General features: G+C 41.4%; 1 protein-coding gene across 1 annotated transcript in view; it reads right to left on the minus strand.

The window, feature by feature from the left end:
- The window catches only part of LAMC1 (laminin subunit gamma 1), a 108,814-nt gene that overhangs the window by 10,073 nt on the left and 85,341 nt on the right, over positions 1-13,400 (minus strand). Inside the window, exons 14-23 of the mRNA XM_081024574.1 lie at positions 12,058-12,303; positions 11,379-11,532; positions 10,683-10,825; positions 9,291-9,469; positions 8,030-8,186; positions 4,307-4,512; positions 3,799-3,878; positions 2,520-2,657; positions 1,831-1,975; positions 227-376 (exon numbers count right to left, since the gene is read on the minus strand). Of these exons, the coding sequence (XP_080880700.1) occupies positions 227-376; positions 1,831-1,975; positions 2,520-2,657; positions 3,799-3,878; positions 4,307-4,512; positions 8,030-8,186; positions 9,291-9,469; positions 10,683-10,825; positions 11,379-11,532; positions 12,058-12,303 (1,598 nt within the window). The remainder of the gene's footprint in view (positions 1-226; positions 377-1,830; positions 1,976-2,519; positions 2,658-3,798; positions 3,879-4,306; positions 4,513-8,029; positions 8,187-9,290; positions 9,470-10,682; positions 10,826-11,378; positions 11,533-12,057; positions 12,304-13,400) is intronic.

Below are 13,400 nucleotides of genomic sequence, written 5' to 3' on the forward strand. Positions count from 1 at the left end.
TGGACCCTCCAAAGCAAATGCCCCCTCTCCTAACAGACCAGGCACCTCCAGGCTACCCGCAGGAGACTTGCCAGCACCTGCAGGTTAGGGCATCGCAGGAAGCCCTCCTTGCAATACTACGTGGTCTGATGCCCCTCCAACTGTGGTAACACCTATAGGCACAGCTCACGCTTGGACAGTTTCAAATTTTGCTTCAAGACGTGAAGCAACTGGAAGGCAAACAAACCTGCTGTTCGATCTTTCCTTTCTCCAGAAGTTTCTTTACTTCGAGTTCCTTCCCACTCATGTCCTCTCTGAGGTCTTCATAATCTTTTAATTTCTGGTCGATCAGACGGTCGAGATCCTCAGCTTCCTTCTTTATTTTATTTGCCTCGTTCTGTGAAAACCAAGTAAGATCACTATGTTTTTAGACTAAAGAGTTAAACTGATGAAAAGGAAGGCTTAAGTAATGCTATCACACTTAACACTCAATAGATATTTTTAAAAGAATAACACAGGTCACAATATTAGGGACGTTATTTCAAAAATTGGGGTATACGTTACACACGGTGAAACACACAATGCTTAGTTTGATCTATATTTACCTGTAACCAACACACCAATCAAGAGACAGAATGTGTCCACTCCAGGAAATTCCCTTGTATCTCTTTCCAGTCAATTTCCACACCCACCTTTCCAACAATACAGCTGCCAATTTATCATCATAGATTAGTTTTGCCTTTCTCAAATGTCATATATGTGAAATCATACAGTGTGTACATGACTGAAAAGACCTAAACCTTTATGGTGAAAATCAAGTCAAAGCCTTGGGTATAAGAAGTGAAATTTTTAATAAATTTCAAGTTTAATGTAAAAAAATATATATATATACCATTTTTCCAGAGCCTGGTATGAGGATTCATGATTAGAGTACAAATGAAATAAAATACTACTAATCCCCAAATATTTTAGTTCTGATGTAGTTCTTTCACTTAAACCATTCTCTTTTATTTTCCTCTCACTCTCAATTTAGCAGTGCCCAGGAGTAACGGTACAGCTGTATTCTGCTTTAATTAATCCAACGATATTGTAATTTGGATTTATATTAAAGACTTTGGAGCGACTATTCATATCACTAAAGTAGTCTTTGTTAGTTAATGTTTATAGTCACAGGATTATTCACCTCAGTAAGTTCTATTAACGTATCTAAAATAGAACTCAATTTCACTAGTGAGTCAGTTGGAGGAAAGTGGAAATAGGAACCAGGGATAGTTGCTGGGCAGACAGAAGAGCTCTTATACCTAGACTGGGATGGGTGAGAGAGAGAGAGAGAGTGTGAGTGTGTGTGTGTGTGTGTGTGTGTGTGTGTGTTGGCCCTGAGGGGTGTGTGTGTGTATGTGTATGTGTGTGTGTGTGTGTGTGTGTGTGTGTGTTGGCCCTGAGGGGTGTGTGTGTGTGTTGGCCCTGAGGGGTGTTGTGTGTGTGTGTGTATGTGTTGGCCCTGAGGGCTGTGTGTGTGTGTGTTGGCCCTGAGGGGTGTTGTGTGTGTTGGCACTCAGGGGTATATGTGTTGGCCCTGAGGGGTGGTGTGTGTGTGTGTGTGTGTGTGTGTGTGTGTGTGTGTGTGTGGGCACTGAGGGGTGTTGTGTGTGTTGGCACTCAGGGGTGTATGTGTTGGCCCTGAGGGGTGGTGTGTGTGTGTGTGTGTGTGTGTGTGTGGGCACTGAGGGGTGTTGTGTGTGTTGGCCCTGCGGTGTTTGTGTGTGTGTGTGTGTGTGTGTGTGTGTGTGTGTGTGTGTGCGCGTGCGCACTGACGACAAGCCCTGTGCACACAGGCTGTCAACCCCATACCTCCAGGGCTGCTGAGTCCACAGGCGTCAGCTGGGCGACGCTGGCATAGAGCTCCACAGCTTTGTCACCAGCCCTTTTGGCCTCCTCATGCACTCGGGCAGCTTGCTTCTCCAGATCCTGTGAGATGTTCTTTGCTTGTTCATATCTAAGGAACAAAAGATGTGATTTAATGGAAAAACTCAGTTGCTTTGGGCATCTTAATATTAACCAGATTCATTCTAGTTTAAATCACTGTGACAGTATTTCCAAAACCTCAAAGAAAACACGAGATTAAAATGCTATTCTTTAATACCAACATAGCTGAAATGCGTATGTCATCTCATCGCATCTATTTATAACATATGGGTTACCTTATCCTTTCTTATTTTGGACACCTTTTAAATATTTGGAGCTCAAGTGTATTTTCTCTATGTTATGAATTGTTTTTCTCTTCTTCTGTTTTCATTTATGCAGAATTTTAAGTATCATGGCTAGTCTTCTTACATTTCTCTGTAGTACCAGGAACTGGATCAGATAAATTCTCCGTGGCTCCACATACCCTGCTCTAATTACAGCACCATTTCAAGAGCAATAGACAGCTTACTGCATGAATGCATGCCCTGAACATGCCAGCATTTAATTTTTCATTGAACTGGTGTTACTTACAAGAACAACTGAAGGGCTATAAGCCAATTTTAAATTGCACTCACTTTCTATTAAGCTCTTCAATCTCAATTGCTGTCTGATTTTCTCCTGCCAGTGTCCTCAAAAGCAGATTATATGCCTCAGTTGATGTATCGTTGGCTGTCTTTGCCACTCGTACAATGTCATCAGCTTCTTGCTTGTGGCTATAACACATAAGAAAAAAATAAACCATGAAACACAAACAGCTAATCGGGGAAGAAGTAGAATTTAAGTAATGCTTACTTGATTATACATACATATACGAATGGGGGCAGAGTTTTACAAACATTGGGAAATCGTATAAATGTGGAATTTTGCAGTCACCTCAGTGGGTCTGAGTTTAAAAATAGCATTCTGTAATCTGAGAAAATGTGTTCCCAAGAAAGTTAATGGTATAAAATATATAGGAGCAAATGTTCGTATTTCTTTAAAAAGTTACTTATAATTACTTAAGAGTAATTTACATATGAAGCCATGTATGCTACAAAAACTCATTTATCTACTCATAAACACAAACCCCAGACCTAATCTTTTCAATCACTACTCTGGTTCAGTTACTACTAGTCTTGAAATAGTTTTGACTATTCAGATTTCACACATGCAACCTAATTACTGGCCAGGAAAAGCAACTCAACACCAAACGGCAAGAAACACATCCATAGGGACTCCAGCCAAATAATGCATTTTAGCTGGGTAACTGCTAAGGTTTCTTTTTTAGCTCTAAAATTTCATATTACATTGTCACACTGCAATATGTGGCCATTCTTTTGGGTACGGTAAACTTTCCATCAAAATTCACATATGAAGTATAACAGCATTAATTGAACTCCAAGACCTCATTTTCTTGGGAGCTTTCTGTAATGTGTCCACCTGTCTTCTTTTAAGCAGAAAATCCAGCTATGAAACCATGACTGTTCTATGAACTAAACCACACAGTGCACACATTCACATTTACAAAGAGCAGAAAAAGAGCATTTGTTAAAGCAGGAAGCCCTTGTAATTGCTCTGGACACATCTAAAAATGTTATGGTTTTCTTTCAGATGTGAAAATATAATTTCCCTTCAAATCGTCATATTCTAATATTCAAAGTAAATATTCAAAGTAAAAACATATTCAAAGTAAACATTCCAATGTCAAAGGAAAGGGGAGAAAAGAATACATGTAGCTGGTAACATTTCAGAAAAGAGAGCAAACCTCGCAAAAGTGGGTTCTGGGGAAAGTGTCTGCAGGTCCAGGATGGGACAACATGTCCACACCATAAGGAAAGCCATAACTTAACCATTAAACAGGAACCAGCAGCTTACCGTTCAGCGAGCTTTCGAGCCTCTTCTGCCAAAAGAGTCATGTTGTTTGGGTCCCCCGTAGAGTCTGGCTGAGTGATGGACTAACGAGCAAATAAACAAAGCACCAATCTTAAAGGATTGCATTAAGTTTAATAAAGCAAGTGTCCAAACTAAATTTCTATTAACGTCGTTTAGCAAACAGAATGCCCCTTCTTCATTTCAGAGATCTTTACTTTCACACCAGTGTCCTTGATTGTAGCATATTGCTTCTATTTTCAGTAAAGACTAAAGGAAGTTTAAATTGTCTAGTGCCATAGAGGGAACAAAGCTAGAGAAAGGAGCCATATGTCCTTTGGTTTGTATCCAGTTCCCGATAAGTATTTCATGACTACTATGAGCCACGTGGCTTTCCTGCTCCACGTTTCAAGACAAAAAGATACAAGGCGTCAACTTAGCTGAAGGAGCACTCCGCTTGCTACAAAACACCAAGGGACCCCTGCCCCCACCTCAGGGCTCCAAAGTCACTTACCACGTTGGCAACTGCAATCTTTGCTTTCTCAAGTTCTCTGGACGCGATTTCAATCAGCTGCTCAGTGCTTTCTACCCGGGCACGTGCTTGCTCTGCCAAGTTTCCAGTCTCTTCGATGGTGTTCCGGATATTTTGTAAACGGCTAATTTGGCTGGATAAGGTGTTATTCACTCTCTGGAGGCGATTCATCAAATTTTGGTCCACATCTGCAATGGCATCGCAGAAGGTGCATAAATTCTCAGAAGGGGGGTGGAGTCAGGTCATCTCACATGAAATCTGAGGCACTACGTGTACTTGTCTTTACTCTTCCAAACACGGCGTCTTTCTGACATGTTATCCCTAAGCCCATCAGCAGCACGGGTCAGTCATCACTGCTCCCGGCAGCACCTCCTCTGTTAGGTACCTGTCCTTTCTTACTCATCACTGGCAAAGAGACGATACCCAAGAAATGCCTGATAAAGGAAAGACTGATATTCCTGCACATGCCCACTTTCATCATAAAAATGCAAAGTTGTTAAAAGTACGACGAGCCCGGAGAGCTGGACATTTCTCTAAACTAGGAAAAAACTAGGTTCCGATGTTGAAGTAGGCAAATTAAATTCAGTTCGTACTTGAACCTAACTGGACTCTCGCTGCCACCCCAGGCCCCCTGGCATATCCATGTAATTTATTCCAAATTGATTTCTGTTTTTGAATAGTTCTTCAAATTATTCTCTAGGAATTCAGCCCATTTGACGTAAACCTCATACCTGATCCTAATAAATCAAAAGATAAATAGAAGCCCAGGCAAATATAATTCTGGCATTACTAAAATTCTTACATCATGAGGTTACATGAATATACACGAAGCATTAAGGAAGTCTTATTCAAAACTGACCAGTTCTGATTCTCAGCATGACGCTCAGTATTGGCGTCTACATTTTCCAAGGAATGTAAGAAAGCTGAGAGAGCAAAGGCAAGATCAATAAAGGTGTACAACAGGTTTGGAAAACAGCACCTTGTGAGCAGGGCCACCAAATCCATGTGCACAACTCTTGTCTACCTATCTCCGGTGGCCCTGCTCAGAAGATTACTTTAACAAGTCTTTGATAAGCTAAAGATTTTTAAGAAAATACCCAAGATAAAAACAAGTTGAAGTCACAGAAAATCTTTTGGACTTAGGAGGCATACGCATCCAGCTAAATTATGGAAACCCCCTTCCCTTTAGAAGTTCCAGAATGTAACAGATATCAATCTCTCTTGGATAGCTCTTCAGGGAAACATAGTATCTGACAAGAGGAAAGACAGCCAAACTGGGAGAATCACTTCAAATGCCTGTGTCTAACTGCAAGACCCAATTGCATCATATAATCTCCTTTTAAAGCTGCAGAATAAACACATGTTGAAACTATAAATGACTGCTTAGGGATAGTCTGAAAAGAAATCATTATGAAGATATTTTTAACCTTGGCTGGTTTGAACCTAAGTAGGAAAGCTCAGCCAGGAACACTGCGTGAGGTCGAAGTGGGACAGGATGTTAACCCCAGCTTCACCGTGGTGCTCCCAAATCTATCCGAAGTAGCAGCTCATCACGCTCTCTACCTTTCAGGTGGCTCAAGGGGACCATGATGGCCATGGCTCCTGTCAGATCCTGCGTCCAACAGAATCAACTGCTTGGCAGAGGAAAGTAGTCATGGTGGCCAAAGGGAGCTAGATATAGCTGAGTCTGCCCCGAGATGAAGCCCTTAGCTGAGGCGGGGTACTGGCTGACCTCCCTTTCTTACTGCCCTCACTACTCATACGTGCTGGTGGTGCTGGCCTCAGACCTGCGTGCAAACCCATCTCTCAGGTGGACTGATTGGCACGTAAGAACGACAACTCCAACATGGAAACAACCAAAGTGTCCTTTGAAAGATGAATGGATAAAGAAGTTGTGATACACACACACACACACACACACACACACACACACTCAATGGAATACTCCTCTGCCATAGGAAAAGATGAAATAGTACCATCTGTGACAGCATGTATGGATCTTGAGATTATTATGCTAAGCAAAATAAGTCAGACAGAAAAAGTAGAGAGCCATATGATTTCACTGATATGTGGGATATAAAACTGAAAACAACAAAAGAACAAGACAAAGAAATGAAGGAACAAAAACTCATAGACCCAGACAATAGTTTAGTGGTTACCAGAGGGTAAGGCGGGTGGGGGGTGGGAGATGAGGGTAAAGGGGATCAAATATATGGTGATGGAAGGAGAACTGACTCTGGGTGGTGAACACACAATGGGATTTATAGATGATGTAATACAGAATTGTACACCTGAAATTATGTAATTTCATTAACAATTGTCACCCCAATAAACTTTAATAAAAAAAGATAACTCCACATTCAATTCTTCAACATGTATGGCAGGACAGATGTGAATTTGTGGTTACAACACAACACATTAAAGGCAAAATGTGTCTTAACATTGTTGTTGAAAATGAACTTCCTAACCCCCCCCCCAAACTTTTGTTTATATAGAAGAGGAAACATTTAAAATTTTTTTATCTATGTTTAACACTTAAAATGTAACAATCAAAACAAACACCTAAAGTTAACATAAGCTATTACCCATCTCTCATTTTATTTTCCAGTTTCTAAAAATTTACCTCACAGGATGATTTCTGGACTCCCATATAAAAATTAAACAAACTGGCCCAAAGCAGACACATCCAAAAATTCCTTTTCTACATCAGTAATTTTATAAAATCAAAATTCTATATAGGAGAGATATTGACAACAAGAAATAGGCAGTATATTTAGTTTTGTTGACCTGTATTCTGACAGGAAGACTTCTCTAACTCCAAATGGCTCAGTAAGTGTACGAAAGGACTTGTCCAAATTTAGAAAAAAAGCTTAATTCAGAGACTAAGAAATAAAAATAAAAATTTAAAGTGATTTAAAAAGTAAATTACTTAAAATCACTTTTTTTCCTTTCAAAGTTTTGAAAACTCAGTGTCTTTTACTGTCAATATTTTAAACTAGTTTTTTAACTTAAGTCAACCCCGTTTTTGTTTATCTTCAGTCTCATCAGACAATGTCCAGAGAACTTAGCTATTGAATTGCAAATGACATCAAATGTGCACCTACTATATATATAAAATATGTACTCTTAATATGTTAGCAGCATATTTGTTGGCTAAACAGAAAATGTCATAAGTAGACACTAACTTCTAATCTTTACTTTTGTAAATACTGTTATATATTCAGTAGCTGTTCAATCAATACATGAAGACCATAATTTTTTCCTCATGAAGTAGTCTGAAATGATACTTCTAAGAAAATGAAACGGTACCTAAAATAAATTCTCACTCACTAGAATGACAGAAAATCCAAGTTTGAATTTTCTCCTTAAAATAATGCACCCCCCCAATGCATATCTTTGATGATTTTTAAAAACTATTTTAAAATGCTTTGTAATGGAACAGATTTATAAAACACGTGGAATTTTAACATCTAATAGTTTTTGATATGTTGGGAGAATTAGGGTATGCTTTCTGCATCTTAAAACATTAAGTTGATAGGTTCTTGTATTTTTACCTATTGTTTAAAAAAATAAAATAAATCTTATTCTACAAATAGTTTAAAATCGAGAAAATTTTATAAAACCATACGAATTCACCTTGAATTAGGAGGCACCTCTAACGATCGCTTTGCCTCCTAGGAGTTACCCACTTTTCATCACATGTACCTTTGACATCCTGGGCCTCGCGCAGGAGGTCCATAACCTCCCTCTCTGCTTCCTTTAGTCGATTCTCAAAGGCTTGGTCTGTCACCACCTCATCCCCAGTCCCAAGGCTTGCTATGAGGTTCTCTAATTCCTGGAGTTTCACTCGATGATCAGCAACCTAAGCACAATGAAGGAAGAAAAGGGAAAAGTAGGATATACAAGTATTCCTAAAGAACTCAATTATACTTCCTGCAGGAATTATAATCCGAGGACATGCTGTAATGTGCAGCTCTATACACTCCACTCACGTCTACTTGTAAATAGGTAACGTGGGTAGTTTTTCTTGATTTCTCTGCCTTCCCAAGAAAACCCGTCAGGCCCATTCCTTTGACTTTAAACACTCTTTGCTGATAAACACCAGTTCTGACCTCTCCCTCGTGTTTTAGATTTCCTTCCTGCTATCTCCACTTGGCTCTCTGATAGGTATCTCAACTTAACATCCAAAATTATACTCGATTTTTTTCCCCTCTTAAATCTGCGCTCGCTGAGTCATTGCAATAAATAATGCCTCCAGCTACCTTAAGCAAAAAACCCAAGATCCATTTTGCTTCTTCTCTTCCCCAATCCTTGCCCCCTCTAATGCCTGCCCCCCACCCCAATATACATATTTACCCAATTCAATCTAGGCTTCCTCTTTTGCCCCACTTCTATCCATCATTCTTCCCATAGAACTCAGAATGTTCCTCTTAAAAGATAAGTTGGATTTCCTAGCTTAAAACTCTTCAGTGTGTTCCCATTAGATTTGGAATAAAATCTAAATTCCTGACTATGGTCGACATGGTGTGACATAAGCTCTCTCTCCCAACCTCTCCAATCTTCTCACAAACTGCTCCCTCCTCATTCAGCAGGCTCCAGACACCTTCCAGCTTCAAGGCCTCCGTACCCCTGTTCCCTCTGCCTGGAAAACCTCCCCTGCTCCTTCTTAGCCTTAAGATCTCACCTACGTCAATTTCCTTAGCGAGGCCTTGTGTAAAGTTGTCTCCCCGCTCCTAGTTATTCTCTGTTTGTATTCTTTCTGGCACTTCTCTTGGGATGTCTTTATTTAATTTGTATTATTTGTCTCCCAACTGGAACACGAGTCTTTGAGAACAAGGACTGTGTCTGTCTTATTCACCATTTTTTCTCCAGGGTTTAATGCACAGGAAGCAGCCATTTAACGTCTGCTGAATAAATGAATGAATGAGTGAATAAAGGAATGAATGAGTACACTGTGACAGCTTACCTTATCCTTTACCAGCCGGTAACATGCTGGACATTCCTGGCAGCCAGGCCAAGACCGATTGTAGAAATAGTTCTCTTCGCACTGGTCACAGCGATTTCCCACAAAGCCTTCTCTGCAGTCACAGCGACCATTGTCTTTGCACTGGAGTGAGAGAGACCCCTCAGGATGACAGTCGCAGGCTGCAGCATAAAGGGAAAAGAGCGCAAAATAAGGAAAAGAAGGAAGAATGCATTGTCTTTTAACTCAGTTTGTATCAATAAGCTGACCATACAATCATTATAAGTAGATGTTTTGTTTTTGAAAAACAGGCTGTTTATGAGCGTTTAAATGGTTAAGTCTGCTTAGCAGAGAAGACAGACATTTTCATAGCAAAAGTAAGTTTTAAAGTAAAATGCGCATCCTCGGGAGGGGGGGCACATTTCATGTTACTTAAAAAGTACAGAAATTAGCCTATTAAACTCATCAGTGCCCTTTCCGTGCATTTTCAGAATTCATCTCTGCCTTCATCTCTCCGCTGTTGAATATTTCTCTCACTAAGGAATTACAAAACCCCAATGCTAAGGGTTATTTTGTATTATTTTATACTTTGTTTACTCACTTTGTTCTCTGAACTGAGTCAATGACTTAGGCTACATTCCATGGAAGAAATGAAGGAATTCAGAAAGCAAAACCCCAAACTGTTCTGAGGCCTAATTCCAAGAAAGTGTTTATGCCAAGGACAGCAGATGTTTAGATGTGAGCACACCAAAAGGGCCTCAGGGGCGGGACGCAAATGCAGCCAGTAAGTCAACAAACACGGTGGGAGCAGAATCCCTCACTGTTGCATGATGGGCACTAACACTGGGATCAATACAAAGTTCTGTTACGCACAGTAGGAAAGCTCGGCAATCAAAGGGAGGCTTTTCTTTGGAAAAATAAAAGATTGAAAAGAAGGAAGAATCAGAAACACTACCAGAGTAGACATATAGAAGGTGGTTACAAAGAAACCACAGAAGCTCTCCATCCCCAGAGTTTTAGAAAAGGATAATATTAATCAAATAAAGCATCTATGCTGATTTAGCCCTTTTAACACGACGGTTGGATTTATCCGAATGAATATATCTGAAGTTTTTATACATAAAAATAATGTCCTTTATAAACAAAGCAGGTCAAATTGTTATGAAATGCATAAAATAATCAACTTATCAACTTTTTGCTTTTTGTGTGGATTTCTGGCACCTTTTGGGGAAAAGAAACCCAAAAACTTGAAATCAAATAATGCAGCGAAAGAGTTAGAGGCAGCCCTGACTGTGAGCCGTGTGGGTAGACTGAGGCTGTCAGAGTCCTTTCTGGACTTCCGGTTCTAACTGGAATTCGGGGAGACTTAGAGCTCATGCCACCAACACCCCTTACGTTTGCAGCCTTCGGGCCCAAACCCAAAGTGGTTGATCTCACAGCGCTCGCAGTGCTGACCGGTGATGCCTGGCTGGCACTCACACTGGCCAGTGCGGATGTCACACTGGCCATTGGTGGAACCCAAAGCATGGCAGTCACACCTGAAATGAACACATGACATTTCTCAGGTAAGCAAAACAGACTTTAAGCAAGCTGTATTTTTCCCTTTCAGCACAGGACGTATGGAATTTGTATTAGAAAACAGAATTGTGAGGGCTGCGAAACCCGAGGTTCGGGTAATTTTCCTCAGTTCTATTCAGAACCTCTTTTTCTAACCTAACCTACAGACACAGCAATTCCTCTACTACAACCATGAGCAGTGGTTCTCCAACCCCACAGGAACTAGCTAGAAGCTTTGACAACAGGAATTCCCAGCTGGCACTCTACAAGGTCTGATTCTAAGCGTCTCAGAACGGACCATGTCATTTGTATTTTTTTTAAACTTTGCTCAGGTGACCGTCACAGCCCGGGCCCCTGCATTCCACTCTTTTCTCCCATTACCTTCATTCATTCCACCTCCTCCGTATTGGCTGTCAGGGTCCCTCGCCTGTATGAGGCCCTCAAAACCATTCCTGGACAAAGTCAAGCCCCAGAGTTCATGTCTTCGCATACGACCAGCAAAATGACTTCCACCGAAGGTACCTGACGTCTTACCTCTGACAGCCTTGCCCGCTCTGCAGGTTGTAGAAGCCAGGGTCGCAAGCCCCACAGTCCCGGCCGGTCACGTGAGGCAGACATTCGCACTGCCCCGTCACGGGGTTGCAGCCTCTCTGCTGCTGCACGGTCCCGTAGGGATTGCAATCGCAGGCTAAGTGGGAAGACAGAGACAGCAAGAGATGCAGCTCACCCGAGAGAAATACTAAACTACAAACAGTACCAATCGATTCTTGAGACTTGTGTTGTCCAATAGAGTAGCCACCGGTCACCGGTAGCTATTGAACACCTGAAATGGGACTGCTTTTTACTGAGAGGTGCTGCAAATGGGAAACACACACTGGATTGTGAAGACTTGGTATGGAGAAAAGAGGGAATTTCCATCTTAACAAGTTGGAACAATTATCATTGTTAACAATTATCATTGTTGGTTATTTGCTGAAATGATAATGTTAGATATATGAAGTTAAATAAAATAAATTATTGACATTCATTTTCCCTGTTTCTCTTTATTTTAATGTCTCTCCTAGAAAAATTTACATTATATATGTGGTTTGCACTACATTTCTGTTGCATGGTGCTGCTTTAGGCCCAACGACTGTACACATTTCAAGAGCCCACACAATGAGTTCTCAAAAGAAATGAGTAGTACGATTGTGACTGGCCGATGGCTGATTACCTTTGCATTTGTCGGCGGGATTGAGAGCCAGGGGATTTCCGAAAAATCCATCTTTGCACCGGTCGCAATAGAAGCCGGCCGTGTTATAGATGCACTTGAGGCATTCTCCCGTCAGGCGATTGCAGTTGCCCACGGCGTTGGGGTCGATGTTGTCATTGCACTGGCACAGCCGGCAAAGCCTCACGGGGCTGTTCCTCCCCAGAGGGTCTCCAAAGTAGCCGTCATCACAGAGCTCACATCTTTTACCTGGGCACGAGACAAGGCGATGATATGAGAGGAAGGCCTTAGACACTTCTGGTGCTACCGGTTACACATGGTCTTGTCACCAGCAGATGTAAGGCACGTGGTCTAGTTACACAAATGGTTACCGTTACACGTGGTCTAGTGTCACCGGCAGATGTGAGGCAACACAGCGCAGCAGACATGTCACCCATCCAGGAGAGCAGAGGACCTGGGCTGCAGACCTGGCACTGTGCCAGACCGGTGGGGCGACCTTGGGCACATCTCCATTTCCTTATTAGAAAGACAGCACCTAGTTTGCCTACTTGACTTCACCTGTTCAGAGAATTGCCTGAAATCATGCACTAAAAGTGCTTTGGAAATGAGTCAGGCTCAGGGTTTATAAAACTCTCCAGTCCCAAGGGACAGCACATTCATATATGTTTGTTTGTTGACAACCTTAAGAAAGATGAAAGATGACTCTTGACACCATAAATATAAATCTTCTATACAACAGGGTTGGGCTGGGCCATTCTCCTAAAAAATAAAAGGCGTGTGAGCCTCTTTCCCTGAGCGGTGCCAACGAGCACAGAATCAGAGCATTTTAGAAGAGAACTTAGAGATCGTCACTGCCGCTCGCTTCTCTCACTTCTTTTGCAGTTAAAGGAACAGACAGGTTAAGTAACTTTCCCACAACCAAACAGCAGATAGTAAGAGAGATAGAGCTAGTAGGATCCAGAGCCATTTCCGCTGTACTAAACCCACTGCTCATCTTTCCTGTTCCACTTTCCCACCATTGTTAGCTCAAGTGGGGTTCTTAATGTTTTTGTACCCAATAGGACTTGAACTAGCCTAAGCTTTCCAGAGAAACAGAGGTCTGTTCATGTATTCATTCAACAAATATTTACGAGCATCTGTTATACACAGGCAGGTTCTGGGCTGTCAGGATGACATGGCGATCAAGGTAGACAAGGTCTCCATTCTAATGAAGCTTACCATGCAGTGGGAGAGGCCAATCCAAGACGTAAAAATAAACAAGGTCACTTCAGTTAGAGAGAAGCGTAAAAAGTTAAACAAAACAGTGACATGATAGTGACAGGTGAGGGCTACTTTAGATTGGGTGG

The sequence above is a fragment of the Rhinolophus hipposideros genome, assembly GCF_964194185.1.
Source record: "Rhinolophus hipposideros genome assembly, chromosome: 19".
Taxonomy (NCBI): Eukaryota; Metazoa; Chordata; class Mammalia; order Chiroptera; family Rhinolophidae; genus Rhinolophus; species Rhinolophus hipposideros.